At 48.9% G+C, this 20834-nt stretch overlaps 1 protein-coding gene across 4 annotated transcripts; it reads left to right on the top strand.

The window, feature by feature from the left end:
- The first annotated feature begins 44 nt into the window (after window positions 1-44).
- On the top strand, window positions 45-20834 carry TCN2 (transcobalamin 2). 4 transcript variants are annotated; one of them, XM_066260148.1, is made up of 10 exons: window positions 45-109; window positions 6808-7021; window positions 10404-10596; window positions 11664-11833; window positions 12794-12955; window positions 14428-14600; window positions 14733-14919; window positions 15796-15964; window positions 17825-17940; window positions 20294-20834. In XM_066260148.1, exons 2-10 carry the CDS (start codon window positions 6955-6957, stop codon window positions 20353-20355), a joined length of 1299 nt encoding a protein of 432 aa, XP_066116245.1. In that variant the 5' UTR covers window positions 45-109; window positions 6808-6954; the 3' UTR covers window positions 20356-20834. The 4 variants fall into 4 exon arrangements, with proteins under 4 accessions (XP_066116245.1, XP_066116248.1, XP_066116246.1 ...); XM_066260151.1 differs by having other exon boundaries at window positions 93-109; window positions 6805-7021; XM_066260149.1 differs by lacking the exon at window positions 45-109 and adding an exon at window positions 6412-6551.

Raw genomic sequence — 20834 nt, 5'->3', positions numbered from 1 at the left:
GTAATTATCCTGATGACGAGCGCATGACGTCTGAGCCCCGTTGCATGTTGGGATGGAAGGGGGCGGAAAGCTTAAAGAGAGCGCAGTGCCTTTTGCGATTCCCTCCGAGGTGAGCGAGCACGAGTTGTGTTGTCATAATAACGATTGCTAGGAGGTGTCGGAACTTAGCACCCGTCGCTAAAAAGTGGCCACCAGGGATACTAAATTCTGTTGCGCTTGGTTCGCTGCGAGTCATCAGCTTTTCCTTTAGTTCTTTCGCCATTATGGGAATAAAATAAAGCAAAAGCAGACTTTTATGCTACAGCGGTAGAGAAACCTGAGAGGCCACTTATATTTCTGAGCCTTAGCAGTGTGTTGAAAAATGATGAAAGGCCAAGCGGAGTTATAGAACTAGCAGTGTATTTTAAATGTACATTTAACACGTTTGAACTTTTAATATGTACTCATGGATTTTGTATTGTGTTCCTCAAGGCATAATTAAAAGACTTATAGAAATATTCACACCGATGTGGTGTGGTTTGGAAAGTAAATAAAAATGTAAAGTTCTTTGATGGTTTCTTCCTCAGGCCTCCAAACTTCATTTGAAGTTTACCTTAAAATTTTAACTGTGAGGCCCGTGTGAATGTGACCCAGCCCAAAGTCATGGTCATAGAACTTATCCTTAAGAGGTAGATACAGACATTTGCCAATGCTTATTTTGAATAATGTGAATTTTATTATCTATTTTTAAATAAAATAAAAACCCAGCAATGCCACAAACAGTGAAAAATGAAATGAAATGAAATGAAAACTAGGTCGGGGAAGATGAAGTGGCAAAGGCTTTGAAGGAAGTTGCCAGAATGGTGTGAGGAAAACCAGTGGCATATGGTGTTCACAGGAAGACTGAGAGTGTTTCAAAAAGGAGTGGGGACAAGAGGAGTCAGGCTGGTAAAGAGGAAGGAGGGGGAGACCACACAAGCTAGAGGCAAACTTTCCAGGCATTCAGAGAATGACAGAAATCCATTATGATGAGTGTGGTGGGTGTGACTGGACAAGAGAAGAGGGATGGAGCTGAGAGGGCAGTAGTGGCAATTTCATGAAAGAATTATGGAAGCAAGACCAGTGTCATAGGCATGAGGTCTGGGCAGTCACCCACAGCCCTGTGCTTGACTCTATTACTGTCTTGAAATGCTTAACAATTTTTAAAAAGGTGCCCTGCATTTTCAGTTCTCACCGTCTCTTGCAAATCCTCTCTAGCTGGTCCTGAACCGGAGGAACCCTGTTTTGCTCACATTGATTTTGAGGGGTCAGCGGAAGACACAGGTAGAGGTGTATAGGAAAAGCATTTGTATGTTCAGGTCTGGAGTTCAGGCTAGAGGATGTAGCTACTAGATTTTACAGATAAGGAAACTGAGGCTCAGGGAAGTAAAGAAACTCACCCCAAGGTCACTCAGATACTAAGTAGTGGAAAATGAACTTTCATTAGGAAGCCCTGCTCCAGAGCCTGCTGCTGAAACCACACTGTACTGCTCAATGAGTTGTGGATAGGCCTGGGCATGCAACACTTAGCTCCTGCCGCTCTGTCTTTGGAAACTGTTGTATGACTCTGGGACCATGCGAGGCAGTTTAGTTCCATAAAGGGAAGAAGTTTTTAACCATCAGAGTCATCCGCTCGATGCTTTGTGGCATACCAAATCTCCATCACCATTGTGGTGAAGAGCCCAGGTTCTTCAGGCAGACACACCTGGCTTTACCTCCAAGCTATGGACAAGCCACTTTACCTCTATTCTCATTTGTAAAATGGGAACACCAACTACATAGAATGTTGTCAACTTAAATGGCTTTATCTTCAAGCTGTAGACAAGCCACTTTACCTCTCTTATTTGTAAAATGGGAACACCAACTACATAGGATGTTGTCAACTTAAATATTTTTAAATTTCTTTTAACAGTTGATAATAATGATAAAGCCACTTTGGCAGACACTTTGGTCATTTCTTGCAGAACTAAATGTGTTACCATTCACTCCAACAATGGCACTTCTAGTGTTCAACTGATGTGAATCCTATACTGCTCACAAAAATTGGGGGATGTTTTATAGCTTCGTATGAATGTCCATACAAAACCTGCACATGAATGTTTATAGCAGCTTTATGCATAATTGGTAAAACTTAGAAGCAACCCAGATGTCCTTCAGTAGGTGAATGGGTAAACACTGTGATATATCCGTAAAATGGAGTATTGCTGAAAAATAAAAAGAAATGAGTTATCAAGCCATGAATGAAAAGACATGGATAAATCTTAAATGCATATTGCTACTTGAAAGGAGACAGTCTGCAAAAGCTACATATAAAATTTCAATTTTACAACATTCTCGAAAAGGAATACTATAGACAGTTAAAAGATCAATGGTTGACAGAGTTCAATACTATTGTGGATGGAGGGTTAAACAGATGAAGCACAGGGTTGGTTTTTTTTTTAATTTTGAGGAGTTTTATTGATTAAGCCGGCGGCATACACAGGGGATTCTTCAGACCTGAATCATGCAGCCAGCACAGGGGTTTTTAAGATGTTGAGTAAAACCATTTTGTATTATACTGTATGAGGATATGTAACTCTATGCATTGGTCAAAACCTATAGAATATCACAGCACAAAGAGTCGATGTTGTATGCAAATTAGCAAAAATAACCTAGGGAGATCAGTGAGATCCCAGGATGGAAGGCAGAATGTGACAAAGCAGTCTAACAGTTTTACAACGTTACAGAAGAGCACAGGAGAAAAAGGAGATGGAGATGACACCAAGTGTAACGCAGGAGTTTGAGACCAGGTATGTCTACCTGTCTCACAGTTGCTCTGAAAAAACCACAAGGAGGACCAAATGGAGCAGGCATAACCTTGATTTCTCACATTACAGGGGAGACCCAGTGGCGGCTATTTGGGCAAGCGAGATCTGCACTGGCCACACAAGCAGCCTGGCTTCTAAAGCTGCTGAACAATAGTGGCACAAAGCCAAAGGCAGGGGCCGTTTGTGCTGGAATTTAGGGAACTGAAGCCTTGGTCAAGGTCTTTTTGTTCCTTGGCAGAACATGACGTACATTCAAGAGCAGAAAGCTCTTGGGCCCTGGGTCTTCTGCCAGGGGATGTGAAAGGGCCATGTCCAGCATCAATCCTACACACACATAATTTGTCAGTAATTATTTGGCCATATATGTGAGGGTTTACTTCTGGTCTCTCAATTCTGTTCCATTGGTCTATATCTGTATCCTTACACAACACTGTTTTGCTTGCAATCACTTCATAATTAGTTTTGAAATTAGGAGTATTTGGCCCTGGCCAGTTGGCTCAGTGGTAGAGCGTCGGCCTGGCGTGCAGGAGTCCCGGGTTCGATTCCTGGCCAGGGCACACAGGAGAAGTGCACATCTTCTCCACCCCTCCCCCTCTCCTTCCTCTCTGTCTCTCTCTTCCCCCTCCCGCAGCTGAGGCTCCATTGGAGCAAAGATGCCCTGGGCGCTGAGGATGGCTCTGTGGCCTCTGCCTCAGGCACTAGGATGGCTCTGGATGCAACAGAGTGACACCCCAGAGGGGCAGAGCATCGCTCCCTGGTGGGCATGCCAGGTGGATCCCGGTCGGGCGCATGCGGGAGTCTGTCTGACTGCCTCCCCATTTCCAGCTTCAGAAAAATGAAAAAAAAAAAAAAAAAAGGAGGCCCTGGCCGGTTGGCTCAGTGGTAGAGCGTCGGCCTGGCGTACAGAAGTCCTGGGTTCGATTCCCGGCCAGGGCACACAGGAGAAGCGCTCATCTGCTTCTCCACCCCTCCCCCTCTCCTTCCTCTCTGTCTCTCTCTCTTCCCCTCCCACAGCCAAGGCTCCATTGGAGCAAAGATGGCCCGGGCGCTGGGGATGGCTCCTTGGCCTCTGCCCCAGGCGCTAGAGTGGCTCTGGTCGCAACAGAGCGACGCCCTGGAGGGGCAGAGCATTGCTCCCTGGTGGGCAGAGCGTCGCCCCCTGGTGGGCGTGCCGGGTGGATCCCGGTCGGGCGCATGCGGGATTCTCTCTGTCTCTCCCTATTTCCAGCTTCAGAGAAATACCAAAAAAAAAAAAAAAAAAAAAGGAGTATTAATGTTACAACTTTGTTCTCCATTTTCATTATTGTTTTGATTGTTAAAAAGCCCCTTGCAATTTAACGTGAATTGAAGATAAGCTCTTTCACTTTTGCAAAAACATCCATTGGAACTTGATAGAGGTTGCATTAAATCTGTAGATTGCTTTGGGCAGTGTTGCTGTCTTAACAATATTAAGTATTCCAGTCCATAAACATGGGATGTCTTTTCATTCATTTAAGTTTTCATTTTATTCTGCAATGTTTTGCAGTTTTCAGTGTACAAGCCTTTTACCTCCTTGATTAAATTTATTCCTAGGCATTTTATTATTTTAGATACTATTGTAAATACAATTTAATTTCCTTTTTATTTATTTTTATTTTTTACTTTTGGGGGGAGAGAGAGAAGAAGGGAGAGAAAGAGGGGGAGGAGAGAAATGAGAATCAACTTATAGTTGCTTCACTTTAGAAACTTAAAATTTTTTTTTAATGTTTTGACTTTTTTATAATACCTAGCTTAAAACCCAAACACATGATACAGCTATACAAAAATATTTTCTTTCTTTATATCCTTAGTTTATGTCTTTTTATTTTTAAATTTTTTTTATTTATTGATTTTAGAGAGAGAGGAGGGGAGAGAGAGAGCGATAGGAACATAGATCTGTTCCTGTATGTTCTCTGTTCAGAGATTGAACTGGCAATCTCTAAACTTCAGGACAATGCACTAACCAACTGAGCTATCCAGCCAGGAATATGTCTTTTTCTATTAAAAAATTTTTTTTTAACTTTTAAAACTTTTTTATTAAAAGCTAAGACACAAACACACACATTAGCCTAGTTCTACATGGGGTCAGGATCATCAATATCCCTGCTTCCACTCCACACCTTGTCCCACTGGAAGGTCTTCAGGGCATAAACACATGGAGCTGTCATGTCCTATGATAACCATGCCTCTTCTGGAATACTTCCTGAAAGACTTGTCTGAGGCTCTTCTTGGGGAGGTAGCACTCTTCAGAAATATGTCCGTGCTGGTGTGCTTGGTTTGTTTCTTTCTTTTATGATAAATTGACCTATAAGCAGATAATGCACAGTGAGCGTTCTTCTCTATTGATGAAAACCTTTTGATGTTGGGGTCCATGTTTTCAAACTTTTTCAGGAGCTTGTTGAGGTCTGAAAAACAAAGCTTTTCAGATTTCGCCCTTCATTCTTAATTTTCTTGGGGGGTGGTCTTCTTTTTCTTCTACTGTAGTGTCCTTTTCCCTGCCTCTTCTTCAGTTATGCATTCCTGTCCAGTTCCACCCGTCTGAGGAGCTCCTCAATGTCATTCTCATCCACACCCAGGTTAAATTTTTCAGCTCCATTATAATCTTATGAGACCTCCATTATGCAGTCCATCGTTGATTAAATGTCATTATGTGTTGTTATATGACTGTATTTATCTATATATCAAGAGCTTGACTTGTGATAAGTCAGGCATAACAACAGATTCTCTTGGAAGAATGAATCTGGGCAATTTGCCATAATATGAGTGCAATAAAAAGCTTATTTGGAAATAATTAGAGGTGTTTTAAGGGCTTAACATCTTTGCAAGTTGAGCTGGAAGGGAGCTTAGTTAGAATAATTTTGTCCAACTCCTTCATCTCACACAGGAGAAACTATTTCAGATTCACAGAAGGTAAGTGACCTGGCCAAGATCACACAGCACAGCCAGAGTAAACTCTGTTACCTTGATTCTTCTCAGCGGCTGGGCAGAGGAGAAATTCCTGTTTTTTCTTCTTGCAGAGATTTTTTTTTTTTTTTTGTATCTTTCTGAAGCTAGAAACGGGGGGAGACAGTCAGACAGACTCCCGCATGCGCCCGACCGGGATCCACCCAGCACGCCCACCAGGGGGCGATGCTCTGCCCCTCCAGGGGGTCGCTCTGCCGCAACCAGAGCCACTCTAGCGCCTGGGGCAGAGGCCAAGGAGCCATCCCCAGCGCCCGGGCCATCTTTGCTCCAATGGAGCCTTGGCTGTGGGAGGGGAAGAGAGAGAGACAGAGAGGAAGGAGAGGGGGAGGGGTGGAGAAGCAGATGGGCGCTTCTCCTGTGTGCCCTGGCCGGGAATCGAACCCGGGACTTCTGCACGCCAGGCCGACGCTCTACCACTGAGCCAACCAGCCAGGGCCTGCATAGATTTTTTTAAGGTTATTTTTCTAGTCCTGAGAAATAACTCTGCTACCCATGGCCTCTATCTCAAATGATTAAATCTTATTCCTGAACTTGTTTTGTTTTGTTTCAAGTGGGCTCCCAGTTTTCCGGTTGGGTAAGAAAACTAGCCTGTCTGGTCTAGGTCCAGCCAGCCCCACCTCTCTGAGTGGGTGGGTAACGAACAGCTGACTCCAGCAGTCTCGCTCATGTGACTTCTGCAGCTTTCCTGGCTGCTCCCAGGACACCAGAGGCACTTCCAGGGACTCCTTCTGTGAGGGGCCAGAGGTAGGCACCCCAGCACTGCCCTGCACCTCTGGAACAGTTAGGGGATCACAGGTGCAGTCACACAGACTTGGGCAGATCTGATGGTGGGCTCTTCGGCAGCAGGGCCGAATGTGGCTGAGCTCAGAACGTTTCACATCATTCCTACTTGGCCCCTACCTGCAGGAAGCCACTCTGCCCTTCCTTCCTCTATTCTTTGTCCTTCCTTTCCCCTTAGCTACAAAACATTTTGCTCTTTTTCTCTCTGCTGACTTAGCAGCACACTGCCAGGCGTGGAGAGATTAATCAGTGACAGGAAGCTGCCTCTTTCGGAGCAGTGACCAGCCGTGGTCAGGACAGCTTCTGCAAGGCCAGCCCTAGGAGTCTGTCCAGCTTCCTGCCTGCTGTTCACCCACCTGCTGCTGCCATGGGGCACCTTGGGACCCTCCTCTTCCTGCTGCTGGGGGCCCTGGGGGCTCTCGCTGATGTCTGCAGTAAGTAACTGGACCTACCCTGTGCCCTTCTCCTCCTGGGTGCTTATGAAGGAGAACCATCTTGTCCAAGCCCCTCATAATATAGCTGGGGAAACCAAAGGGCCACTGTGGGGGGAGGTACCACTTATCTGTCTGCCCCTTTGACCTCCCTCAGCAGTTTGGGCTTAGCTGGACCTCAGAGTTTAGCACATCTCAACAAGACACGCTTGCCTTCATTAATTCAGCCATTTATTCATTTATCCACTTAACACACATTGAGCCTTCTCTGTGACAGGTATGGTGTTAGGGTTTGGGGAAAGAACAAAGAGTAAGACAGATCCAGTCCCTGTCCTAAAGCTTTTGCTAGAGTGAATGGACAGACAAAGGAAGTCAGGAGGTCAATCAGTGCTGTGTCAGGGGGCTGAGGTGAGTGCCAAAGGAAAGCTCGAACGCCACTGATTCTGGGAGAGAGGTTGGGGAAGAATTTCCAAGGATCTGGGGGCAACGTGGAACTGAAACATAAAGAAAAGAAACTGGCAAGGAAAGGAGTGGCGGACAGGCCTCTCAAGCAGAAGGAAGTGAGTATGGAGACCCTGGTGGGGAGAAGAGCCCCAGAGGGGCAGAGAGGGCCATGGTGAGACATTTGCATTATATTCTTTGCACGGGGGTCTGGCTTCCCAGGCCCTGTGTCTCAGGGCAGGGCCCTCTCAGGACCTGTGTGTGTCTGAGTGCACGGGCTTGAGGCTGCCTGGGCACTGGGTCCAGGCAGGAAGCAGAAGCCAGGATAGGAAGTCTCTGACCTCCAGAGCCACCCACCTCTCTTCTACCCTCTTGTGCTCTGCCTGTAGCATTATGCTCTGCAGTACACTTTCACCACCAGGTTCTTATGATCCCTGGAGAAACTGAGAAGCAGATTCAGTCACGTCCAGGTGATAGATAAAGCAGTCAAGGGTTTGGGCGGCCCGGTGACCTTCCCCAGGCCTTCCAGGACTCTGGCTTTGCCAGACCCAGTTCTCAGAACTCCAGGACAAGGTCTTGGGCACCAGGAGCCTTCCGCCTGTGTTCCATAAGTTCAACCAGACCCCATATTCCTTGGCTCTTGGCTCCTCAGGGAAGACCTGAGACCTGGTCCTCAACCTCACTGATAGTCCCAGGCCGTCTCCCATCCAAGTACTAGCCAGGCCCAATTCTTCTTAGCTTCCGAGACCAGGCGAGATCGGGCACTTTCAGGGTGGTATGGTCATAGACGCCTTCAGCCTCACTGGTTGTGAAACTTTTAAAAGCCCCCTTCACATGGAGCCCAGCGAGCCCTGACCTGGGCTTGTGGGTGCAGCTTGCTGCTGCCGAGTCAGTGGGCTCCCAGCCTCATTCCCTCACCTACAGGAGGGGCTAGGAAGGCTCCCCAGCCTTCCTCCTCTGTGTGAGGTGGGGTCCTACGCATCTGCTTTATCAGCTTAAAGCTCTGAGATTTACGAGTGCTGCACTAATGCTTGTGCCAGGTGGGCTCCGGTGTTTCGGAATGTCAAAGCCAAGAGCTAAGGGGTCTGGCTGCACTTGTGGAACACAGGCGGAAGGCTCCTGGTGCCCAAGACCTTGTCCTGGAGTTCTGAGAACTGGGTCTGGCAAAGCCCGAGTCCTGGAAAGCCTGGAGCAGGTCACCTGGCCCCGCCGACCCTTAGCTGCTTCAGTCAAGGCCTCAACTGGCAGAGCTGGGCAGCCCTGTGTGCAGCAGGTTCCAGTGGAAAGGTTGCTGACCCAGGGCCATTTTTTATTACCCTGAGTGAATCTGCCTGGCTTCTTCCTTCTAAGGAGGTTGTTTACAGCTCCAGTGTCTCATCTTATCACTTCTAACCCCAGGGCTGACTCACCTGCTGGAGTTCAGAGCCCAGGGTGGAGGCAGGCATTCCCTTACCAGTTTGAAGAAAAGCGAGATGGTGACCCTGAATGGGTGGCGCAGTGGATAGTGTCATGCCAGTACACCAAGGTTGTGGGTTCGATCCCCAGTCAGGATACATAGGAGAAGCAACCAATGAGCACACAGCTAAATGAAACGAGTTGATGCTTCTCTCTCTCTCCCTCCCTCATCTCTCCCGCTTTCTCTCTCAAATCGATGGAAAAATTAGAGAGAGAAGAGGGTAAGAGAAATGTGGAGGGGACAGATGACCAGAAAGATAGGCTGAGTGATGTAGGGATGGAGGTAGTCAGAAAGAGAGGCAGACAGACAGACAGACAGAAATGGAGACAGGCACACAGAAAGACCCTCAGAGGTAAGACAAGATGAGCAATTCCCACTTGCCTCCCTTATCCCACTCCTATTACCTTTCTGCTTTATCAGCAACAGATATCTGACTTTGGGGAAAACAGACATAAGCTAGTAGGACCCAAACCGGAAGAAATGGGACTATGTGAGGAGAGGCCCAGGAGGCACTCTGCCAGGCAGTTCCTTTGGGAGGGGCAGCCGGTACAGAGCGCTGGGACAGGGCACAGAGGACACAGCTGGAGCCCTGAAGAGACCTGAAGGCAGCAGACTGGGGAAAGTCCAAGGTGACTGGAAAGCCGCCTACTCAGCTCAGGTTCCCTCCCTAAGGGACAAGGGTGGATGGAGGTCAGCAGGAAATAGGTCAGCTGCAGCTGGGAAATATTCCTGAGGTTTGTTTCCTGGGTATTTCAGGTATTTTCATATTTTAGTTACACAGTTTTAGGTAAATCCCGAAGCACACAGATGAACAGTGGAAAACGTGATGACTTGCTAACAATTCACGTCACCATCTTGGGTCCTCTTGGCCTAAACAGAGGTGGCAGGAAAACGGTTGATTTGAGACCTGCACAGAGGAAGTTCACCAGGTAGCCAGTGGGCAGGGTTAGTGTTTTAAAATTGGATGTGTAACGTTCCACATATGGGTTGAAGGTTTTGTGAATTGGTAGAGCAAACAATCAACAGAGTGTCAAAGAGCAGGGGCTTTGCAGGCAGGTCCATCCTTGGCTCATCAGCCTCGTGTGAGACACAACTTTGAACTTCTGTTTCCTTTTTTGTGCACAGCCATAATGACAGTACCTATGTTATGGGGCTGGCATGAGGACTAGTGATGTCAGGCATGGTGCCCGGGGTATACCACGTGGTTTGGCCTCCGGTCTGTCACTCCTGATAGGCAGAGTAGTTGCCTGGCACCAGCTTCTGCCCTCTGCACACCAGCCCTCCATGGCCCACTCCGGCTGCTCTTTCAGGATGCCTGCTTTCCCCCCTGTACCCTGCTGCCTTTTTATGGCTAGATTTCCCCATATGAATAGGGTGTGTTCTGGGGGGGGGGCATTTATTCCTTGGAGAAGGCCTTGGTAAGGTAAAAGCAGTTCCTTGCTGGTGACCTGCCCCTGCAACCTCACTTGGCTTGTTCTCTTCCCTAAGATATACCAGAGGTGGACAGTGAGCTGGTGCAGAGTCTGGGCCGACGCCTCTTGCCATGGATGGACCAGCTCTCTCTGGAGCACATGAACCCCAGTCTGTACGTGGGCCTGCGCCTCTCTGGCCTGGAGGCTAGGGACAAGGAGGCCCTCTACCTGCACAGCCTCAAGCTCGATTACCAGCAGAGATTCCTGGGGTATTGCCACGCTCCCTCTTCTCTTTTCTCTATGTCTTGCTCCACATCCTAAGAGACAGGAGACCTGCGTTCTGGTTTGGGCTTCTCACTGTTTGATTGGGAGACCTTAAACAAGTTTCATTTCTGGGCCTATCTCCATCAGTAGAATGAATTTCGTTTGTCTAGAACGGAGATGCCAGTACAGGGTCCTTGTGATGCTACTGCACCCTCCTGTACCTGAGGCAGACATCACTAACCCATGACCACACTCTTCCGTACTGAGCTCAGAAGCAGCATCTGACTCTGTGCTCCCCTTCGAGGGTTTTTTTTATTTTAATTTAATTTAATTTTATTTTTACAGAGACAGAGAGTCAGAGTGAGGGATAGACAGGGACAGACAGACAGGAACGGAGAGATGAGAAGCATCAATCATTAGTTTTTCGTTGCGCATTGTGACACCTTAGTTGTTCATTGATTGCTTCCTCATATGTGCCTTGACTGTGGGCCTTCAGCAGACCGAGTAATCCCTTGCTTGAGCCAGCGACCTTGGGTCCAAGCTGGTGAATTTTTGCTCAAACCAGATGAGCCCATGCTTAAGCTGGCGACCTCGGGGTCTCGAACCTGGGTCCTCCGCATCCCAGTCCGATGCTCTATCCACTGCGCCACCACCTGGTCAGGCTGAGGAGGTTTTAAGGGGAGGCCTGTTCTGAGGTCCAAGGTGGGCATTTGAATGAGAGATAAAGAATCAGGAGCACCTTGGACTCCCTCTTGAGAAGTGGATGCGGGGCAGGAGAAGGAAGAAAGGGAAGCGTACATGGGCAAAGGGAGACCTGAATGGTGGGCGAGCACAGGTCATTTGAGTGAGAGAACCCTCAAAGTGTATCCTTGAGTTAAATTTTTATCTTTCTGAAACGTGTGGCATACACCTCACAACTTACATGGCTGACTATATCTGCTTTTGGGAGGTTCTAGCAAGTTTTCCCACTACTAGGATTTTTTCCACTTTGTAATGTTGGTGGGCAGGTGCCTCAAGCCAGGCTTACCTGGGTGGCATTTTCTCCTGGAAATATTACCTGGCTTTGTCCTAGGCTTGCCTCCAATGATGACAACAGTGACCTCCAGGCCAAGTCTTCCATGGGCCAGCTGGCTCTCTACATGCTCGCTCTCAGGGCCAACTGTGAGTTTGTCAGAGGCCAGAAGGGGGACAGGCTGGTGTCACAGCTGAAGCGGTTCCTGGAGGATGAGAAGAGGGCCATTGGTGAGGGGACACAGTCAGCCTGGGGTGGCGAGGGTTCATCAGTACTTTGGGTTTTTTCCCTTGGCCTCTTCCCTGCTCTCCATTCTGCCTGTCTCTTGATCCACTTAGAGGCTTGGGCCTGCCCCAGTAGCCATCTTTGATCAAGCCTTTCCTGCACTCCACATGCACTGCGTCAGCAAGTTCTGCTGCTCAGCCATCAAGATTGACCTGACTGTCCACCTCTGGGACATCAGCACAGCCTTATTACTCACTCCTCAGGCTCTCTCTGCTAACTGTCCTGCCTCCTGACTCAACCAAGCACACACAGAGCGAACATTTTAAATATAAATCTGATCTTTCAGTGCTGCTTAAACCCCACAGGGGCTGCTTACTGCTGTGTTCACAGCCCACAGGCCGGGCCTGTCTGCCATTTCCTCCTCTCCAGGCCCTGCCTGCCCCCTCTCTGGCTCGCCCACTTATCCAGCCCTACATGGGCTCCAGCCACACAGGCCTTCTCTTAGCTCCCAAATCAGGTTCTCCATTGTGTTCACTGTACTTGGAAGGTTTCCCTCTCCTCGTAGCTTTCTCCCACCTCACTCTTCAGCACCACTTCCTTGGAGACTCCGGCCCTGATTCCACAGATGCTCAGACCTCTGTTACGCGGCGCCACGGACCTCCGTCACATTTCAGTTGTAGGCATGCTCTCACGAGTGTGGATTGTATTATTGTCGGAGGCCCCAGCTATACCTCACCTGGCCTGTTGTCACTGTAATCACACCTCCAATCACTGCACCTGACACATAGCGGGCCCCAGCAAGTATGGGTTGAGGGAATGAAGGATCTCAGGCCCCAAAGGAGGGTGTCGGAAAGTAGAGACCATAGGGTCCTGTGTGCTGGTGGGACTGGTTGCTGGGAGGAGACAGAGATGCAGTCCCTCAGGTCTGGAGTGACAACTTTGCCCCTTGGTTTTCTCCCTCTCAGGGCACAATCACAAGGGCTACCCACGCACCAGCTACTACCAGTATGGCCTGAGCATCCTGGCCCTGTGCGTCCACCAAAAGCGAGTCCATGACAGCGTGGTTGGCAAGCTCCTGTATGCTATGGAACATGACCACCATCTCCACCAGGGCCACCGCTCTGTGGGTGAGTGGGCCAGACCCCACAAGGGCAGGCTGGCACTTCTCAAGCCCTCAGCCCCAACTGAAGGCCTCCTCCTCTGGCCCTATGCTCACCTTTCCTTGGGACTCCTCCTTATCAAGTCCATTAGGAGCTAAATGGTGAGGGCTTGTGTGTGGTGCAGCGGCGATGGCCAGTGTTGGAGCTGGACTGGGACCCCGACTTCAGCTCCATGGCACACATCCATTGCAGAACGCCTGGACAAGTCAGCCAGCCTTTCTGGTTCAGTTTCTCCTGAACATAACCTCCCAGCAGCATCTCAAGAAACTTATAATTAAAGAGCTTAGCATAATGCCTGGTGTGGAGAAAGTTCTGGATATATAGCTATGATCTCTCATTGTATTATGATATATTGTATGTGATCTGTCGTTGTGTGATCATTGTATGGAAAGCCTGAGACCTGAATCTGATTCCTCACTGTGAGACCTTGGGCCTTCAGTACCCTTTCTTATTGTAATTCAAGGCCTGGTTCTGTGAGTGCATGTGTGTGCCTTGCATAGGGTAGGGAAGGATAGGTTAGGTTAGGGGGTGTTTTAGATGCCCAGAGAGAAGGCAGCAGGGCTTCTACCAGCAAGGAGCTTGTTCTGCCTCAGAAGTTTATAGAAAAACCACTATGGACACATTAGAATCACTTTGGGGGTGAGGAAGCTTAAAAACCTCCAGGGCCCATACAGCAACCTGGACCTTATATTAAATCAGATCACCTTGGGTTGAATCCAGACATCAGTCCATTTAAAACTTGCCTGGTGCCTGACCTGCGATGGTGCAGTGGGTAAAAGCGTCGACCTGGAATGCTGAGGTCGCCGGTTTGAAACCCCGGGCTTGCCTGGTCAAGGCACATATGGGAGTTGATACTTTCTGCTCCCCCCCCCCGTCTCCTCTCTGTAAAAAATGAATAAATAAAATATAAAAAACAAATAAACAGCCTGACCTTGACCTGTGGTGGTGCAGTGGATAAAGCGTTGACCTGGAAATGCTGAGGTCGCCAGTTCGAAACCCTGGGCTTGCCTGGTCAAGGCACATATGGGAGTTGATGCCTCCAGCTCCTCCCCCCTGTCTGTCTCTCCTCTCTCTCTCTCCTCTCTAAAATGAATAAATAAAAAATTTAAAAAAAAAACAAATAAAAAAGCCTGGTGATTCCAGTGTGCAGGCAGGTTTGGGAATGAGTGGTGTAGATAAAATCCTTTTGGGCCTCTGTCCTCCAGTCTCTCCCTCACCTCTAACTACCAAGCAGTAGACAGAGGTAGCGTAACCAACTGTCCCAGTTTGCCCAGACTAAGGGGCTTCCTAGGACACTGGACTTAGAATACTCAAACTGGGAAGTCCTGAGCAAACTGAGCTGAGTTGGTCCCCCTAGCTGGTGGAAATTTTCCAAAATGCTAATCTGACCATGTTGACCCCTTTCTTGGACTGACCCAAATTGGTTCTGTTCCCTGCAGATACAGTAGCCATGGCGGGCTTGGCCTTCACCTGTCTGGAGCGCTCCAATCTCAACCCCGATCTGAAAAACCGACTCATCCTGGCCACCAGGACTGTGCAAGAGAAGATCCTGAGGGCCCAGACCCCAGAGGGCCACTTTGGGAATGTCTACAGCACCCCTCTAGCACTGCAGGTGGGAAAGAGACTCTGGGAATGTGGTCCACCCTGGTGGCTGGTGGGAGGTGGGCTGATCAGGGGCTGGAAGACTTGGTTTCTCTCTGCTGGCTGACCTACCTTCCCTTTCTCTCCCCCACTCTGTCACCAGCTGCTGATGAGCTCCCCTATGCCTGGAGTGGAGCTGGGCACAGCATGCCTCAACGCAAGGTCTGCTCTGTTGACCAGCCTGCAAAACAGGGCCTTCCAGAATGTTCTCATGATTTCCCAGCTGCTACCTGTCCTGAATCACAAGAACTATGTGGATCTCATCTCCCCCGACTGCCTGGCACCAAGAGGTAGCGAAGCCTTTCATAGAATCTTGGCTGTTTTCTATCTGCAGGGCACTCTTTGAAATCTGCATGGCCCAGTGAGGGGTGGTTGTTTGATCCTGATTTGCTGAGTCAACAAGGGTTTACAGTTGTTCATGGGACACATGGTAGCTAAGATGTGGTCACAGCTTTTAGAAGCTCAGAGTGCAGGGAGGAAGATACCAAATGAAGTGCTATGGGTGGACCAGGAATCTTCAGCCCTTCTGTGATACTTAGTACAGAAATGTTTGAATGAATGAATGAGGAATGATGGCACATCTTGGTAAGCTCTTATACATCATAGTGAGTCCCAGTTAACAGCTTGAATCAGGGCTTCCTCTGGGAGAGGGACTTGAGTTGCTGAGTGGGATTTGCCAGTAGAGAAGAGAGAAAGAAGGGCAGAGCAGAGAAGAGGCAACAAGAGCAAAGGCCCAGAAGTGTAGAGAACTGCAGTGTGTGAGAAGGGTCTTGCTACAGAGCTGGGTCTGGGAGAATGAGCTGGAGCGGCAGGCAGGGGGATGAAAAGGAGAGAAGATCCTCAGAACAGGGGAGAGAGATAAGCAGATGCACACTTGAGAGAGAGCCCTCTGGGCTGCTATGTAGCAGGTAGGTGGGAGGGGGTAAACTGACGCAGAAAACCACTGAGGGGCCTGGCCTTGGTTGGCTGGAGATGAGGAGGCTAAGGGACAGGGTGACCTGAGGTGGCAGCCAGGTTTCAGCTGAGCAGGTGGTGATGGTACTGACTGAGATGGGACCATATGAAGGAAGAAGTCCTGATAGGTCACAGTGTCTTCAAGGGGAAGAAAAAGGACTAACTTTCCCCTGCCCTCACATTAGCCAACACTTCTTCTCTCTTGGGTGCAGTCATGTTGGAACCAGCTACAGTGACCCCCTCACAGAAAGTCCCAGAGATCATCCATGTCATGCTGGAGGTCCCCAGTGTTTGGCCACCATACAGTCACTCCATCTCTGTCCCTGCTGGATCCTCCTTGGAAGATGTCTTGAAAAAGGCCCAGGAGCTAGAAGGATTCACGTGAGACCCCTACCTCCCAGCCCTTACCCTATCTGACCCCACATCCCGGTTGAGTGCCTTCCATCAGGTCACCCAGACCCCAGACTTCTCTTCTAGAAAATATGCCTCAGTTTGAGAGGGCTCCAACTTCTGTCCCCAGTTGAATTTTTCAAAGGACAGCCTCTTGCAGTCAGGGAAGCCCCATGGCTGATGCCTTGGGGTCGTCTGGGCCCAGGAAATTTCAGGACAGAGAGACAGAGACAGAAAGAGAGAGAAGAGAGAAAAACAGAGGCAAACAGTGTAGAGAGAGAAGTGATTGCCCTGGCTGGTTGGCTAAATGGTAGTGTTGGCATGTGGATGTCCTGGGTTCGATTCCCAGTCAGGGCACACAAGAGAAGTGACCATCTACTTCTCCACTCCTCCTTCTCCCCTTCTCTCTCTGTCTCTCTGTCTCTCTCCTGTTCCTGCAGCCAAGGCTCCAATGGCTTGAGTGAGTTTGCCTCGGGCCCTGAGGATGGCTCCGGGGCCTCTACCTCAGGTGCTAAAAAAAATGGCTCAGTTGCTGAGCAACAGAGCAAGGGCCCCAATGGGCTGAGCATTGTCCCCTAGTAGACTTGCTGGGTGTATCCTGGTCAGGGCACATGTGGGAGTCTGTCTCTCTGCCCCCCCCACTAAAAAAAAGAAAAAAAAGGAAACCATGTGATCCCCCACAATGTTAGGGACCACATGGCCCGACAGAGTTAGAGAATACCTAGGGAAAGGGGCTGCTCTGTGACACCTCCTAGAACAATAAATTCCCTTTGCTTAAGTAAGTCACCCTGAATGGGTTTTTGTTCCTTAAAACTATAAAAACCCTCCCTGTTTAAGACCAGAGCCATTGATAAACCTTTTGGAGAGAGGAGGGACATGACCCATGGAGGTTTTTTTTGTTTTGTTTTGTTTTTACAGAGAGCGAGAGTCAGAGAGAGGGATAGATAGGGACAGACAGGAACGGAGAGAGATGAGAAGCATCAATCATCAGTTTTTCGCTGCAACACCTTAGTTGTCCATTGATTGCTCTCTCACATGTGCCTTGACCGGGGGCCTTCAGCAGACCGAGTAACCCCTTGCTGGAGCCAGTGACCTTGGGTCCAAGCTGGTGAGCTTTGCTCGAACCAGATGAGCCCGCGCTGAAGCTAGCAACCTCGGGGTCTCGAACCTGGGTTCTCCGCATCCCAGTCCGAAGCTCTACCCACTGCGCCACCGCCTGGTCAGGCTTTTTTTGTTGTTGGACCCATGGAGTTTTAAGAACATCCTTTGGTTGTGGCATCCAGATGCATTGGAGAAATGTAAAGTTGGAAGCAAAGAAGCTCAGGGGTGGGGGTGTGAGTAAGGAGATTCTTGGTTGCAAAGGCCAACTAAATAATGAGCATGGTGTATGCGGAGTCAGAAGACTGAGCAACCCAGCCACGAGAAGAGGGGAGTGCCACTGAACCTCAGAAAATTCCAGAACCAGGGACCCAGTGCTGCCACCATCTGTCTCTGTCGCCCATGTTCCAGCTTCTCTCTGCACACTGGCTTCACCGTCTCTCACTGGACATGGGCATTTTATGTGTATTGCTGGCAGCTTCTGGTTCTCACCCTTACAACCTCAGCCCTCAGAGGGGGCAGCTGCTGGGTGATGGTGCACTAGGTGCTCCTTCCTGCAGGCTGTGGTCATGGTCAACACAGAGAAGATGAAGTCACCTGAATGGGCATTGTCAGTGGGGCGGGAGAGGAGGGGTGGAGGTGAGACTGGCAGGGTGGCCCAGGAAGAGTTTGGCTAGCACTGGGCGAGTTCCTGCGGTGGGTGAGCTCCACTTTCCCTCACCTTTTCTCCCTCTTTCCTTGTCCCTTTGATAGGTATGGAACACAGGCCTCCTTGTCAGGCCCTTATCTGACCTCTGTGATGGGGAAGGAAGTGGGGGAACACGAGTTCTGGCAGCTAATCCGAGCCCCCAACACCCCACTGCAGCAAGGTGAGTCTGGTGGCCAGCCACCACTGGGTGTGTGCCCCACTCCAGCCCTTTCCCAGAGGAGAGGCTTCGTCAACTCACCCCAGCTTTCCCCCAAACCTTCCCAGGCCCCCCTGGGATAATCACTGGTGCTCAAGGTTGCATAGCTTGTTTTACTGAATTCTTAGGAATTTTTATGTAAATTAGTGTGGCAACTCTAGGAAATCAGGCAAAAAAAGAAGAAAATTCAAGTCACTTGTAATTTGCTACAGAAATAACTTCTTTTTACTTTTGGTGTATTTTCTTCCAGGTAGTTTTTAAACATTAAGTTTGTCATTTTATAAAAAATGGAACCAGCCTGACCTGTGGTGGCACAGTGGATAAAGCGTCGACCTGGAAATGCTGAGGTTGCCGGTTCAAAACCCTGGGCTTGCCTGGTCAAGGCACATATGGGAGTTGATGCTTCCTGCTCCTCCCCCCTTCTCTCTCTGTCTCTCTCCTCTCTCTCCCTCTCTCCTTTCTAAAATGAATAAATAAAAAATTAAAAAAAAAAACAAAAAAAAATATAAAACATTCTTTAAAAAAAAAAAATGGAGCCATACTCTACAGCAGTGCCATTCAATAGAAATAAAATAGGAGGCCCACATGTAATTCTAAATGTTCTAGTTGTTGAAACTAATATTAGTAATGTAATCTTATTTAAGCCAGTATATCCAAAATCTTATTATTCCAAGATGAAATCAATGTAAAATTATGAATGGCATATTGTTTTTTATTTTTATTTTACTTTTTTCCCCTAAGATTTCAAGTGCTCAGCCATGTATAGTTAATGGGCTAGCATGTCAGATGGTGCAGCTCGGTTCACTTTTGCAACTTATATTTTTCATTCTTTTAATATATCATAGACATCTTTCTATGTTAGTATGTATGGATCTTCCCACCTGTTTGTAATGGCCACACAGGATATATTATCCACTAAGGTGCTTTGGGCTGCAAGTAACAAGAAGTGCAGTGCAAACTAGCTTCCTCTATTTGACATCTGTTGGCCTATGTGACTAGAGTCCAGAGGGAGCAAGGACTGCAGGGCTGGTATAACCTGGGCTCCAGCCCACTTCCCGGGGACTCCATCTCCCTCTCTTTGTTGGCTTCCTTCTCTAGAGAGGTCCTTCTGTGTCTTCCCAGGACTGTTCTTTTTTAGGACTGAGGAAACTTGTCTGACTCCCCAACAAACTTCTCTTGGTGTCTCAAAAGTGGAATGGGGACACAGGCACATTCCTGGGCCCGTACCTATTGCTAGGGTATCACCACATTACTTGCTTGGACCAATCAGGGCCCACCTTGGTGCTGGGTACTACGAAGGGGGGATGGGTTGACCTCTAGGTTGTCTCCAGTTTTATATCTTACACCCCAAACTGTCATGAGCATCCTTGTGCGACAGCCCACTCACCAGACAGATTCTTAAGGTCATCTGTTCTTGCTTCTGCTACCTAGAACTTCTGAGCATCTACTATGTAGCAGCCATAGGACCAAGTGCTTTATGGAAAGTAGAAGTTTTCTGAGGAAGCCTCATAAAAAGTATCCTATTTCCCTGCTTGGCTTCTAAACAAATTGATAAATAAAACAAAGAGGTGGCAGATGAAGACCCCAGATCCAGCTTCTGTTACTAATAAAGGCTGGACCGGAGGATGTAGGTTAGAGGGAGAGCCTGATAGACTCATCCGTGAGGCAGATACGGCAGGCGTGTCCTCTACCCCTCTGTGCCCCCTTCGCCCTCCAGTCCAGCAAGAGGCCCACGCCCATGGGAAGCAGGAGGGCCCAGTACTGCTATACTCATGATCCTCATTTCAGAAGTGGGAACACCAGCATTCCCAGAGATTAACTAATTTGCCCAAATTCATACCAACAGTGAGCGACAGAGCTGGGGCTTGAACCCAGGTGTCATGCTGGAGCCCAGGTTGTCTCCAGGAAGCAAAGGCTGGCTCCTGAGAGACTTCATTTATGGTTCTGGGTCTCCCTCCAGACCACACTGAGCAAGTCCCTCTTCCTGACAGCTCCTCGGGGTCTGTGAAGACAGTGACCATCAGGTGTTGTCAGGGTCTCTAGTTCCTTTTACTTTATGTTGGTAATCCAGTGTGCTGTCCCTAACCCCCATCCTCTGGGGGCTGCCCTGCTGCAAAATGAGGCTGTGGGCCTGAGGTACCCTCTTGGTCACAGCTGAGTTCAGATGCTCCATGCTGGCTCTAGACAGCCCCCCATTTCCTACCACCAAGTGCTGAGCAAATCTGACAGACACTGGCCTCGGGGTGGAGATTCAGAAGATGAGATGGGGGTGGGTCACTTTGCCCTGTTAACACCCTTGCTTAACCTGTTTCTGCAGGTATTGCTGACTACAGACCCAAGGATGGAGAAACCATCGAGCTGAGGCTGGTTTTCTGGTAGCCCCCAGCCACCTTGAACAATCTCTATACTTCTACCCTCTAATCCAGACATTTCTGTAACAGGCACATGCCTGACCCTGCTGCCACCTTGTGTACTTGGAGCGTGTCCCTGGATCACCCAGCCACTACCCTTGCCAGGCTCCGAAACTACTGCCCACCTGGAAGTAGGGAGCCAAGCGCATTCCCCAGGATTTTTGTCTGCCTGGGTCTGGCCTGGCCCTGCAGGTATCCTGTGAAGGCAACTCATAGTCTGAAGGGCATGGAGCATCTCAGACTCCTTAACACAAGAAGTCTGCTGGGCACTGGCATTGTGAGTACCTCCTGCTCTTGGATTGGGGTCCTACAAGGAAGCCTCTGCAGCCAGCTTTCCAGTCCACTGTCAAGGAAGTAACCCCAGAGCGAGGTGACATAGCAGCTGACGAGGGCCCTGAAGGGCTGCTCAAAGCCTACCTTCAAAATGATTAAAATGTTGATTATGTA

This window comes from Saccopteryx bilineata, chromosome 2, assembly GCF_036850765.1.
Source record: "Saccopteryx bilineata isolate mSacBil1 chromosome 2, mSacBil1_pri_phased_curated, whole genome shotgun sequence".
Classification (NCBI taxonomy): domain Eukaryota; kingdom Metazoa; phylum Chordata; class Mammalia; order Chiroptera; family Emballonuridae; genus Saccopteryx; species Saccopteryx bilineata.
Note: the sequence above shows the minus strand (reverse complement) of the source record. Positions and strands in the feature narration are given on the sequence as shown.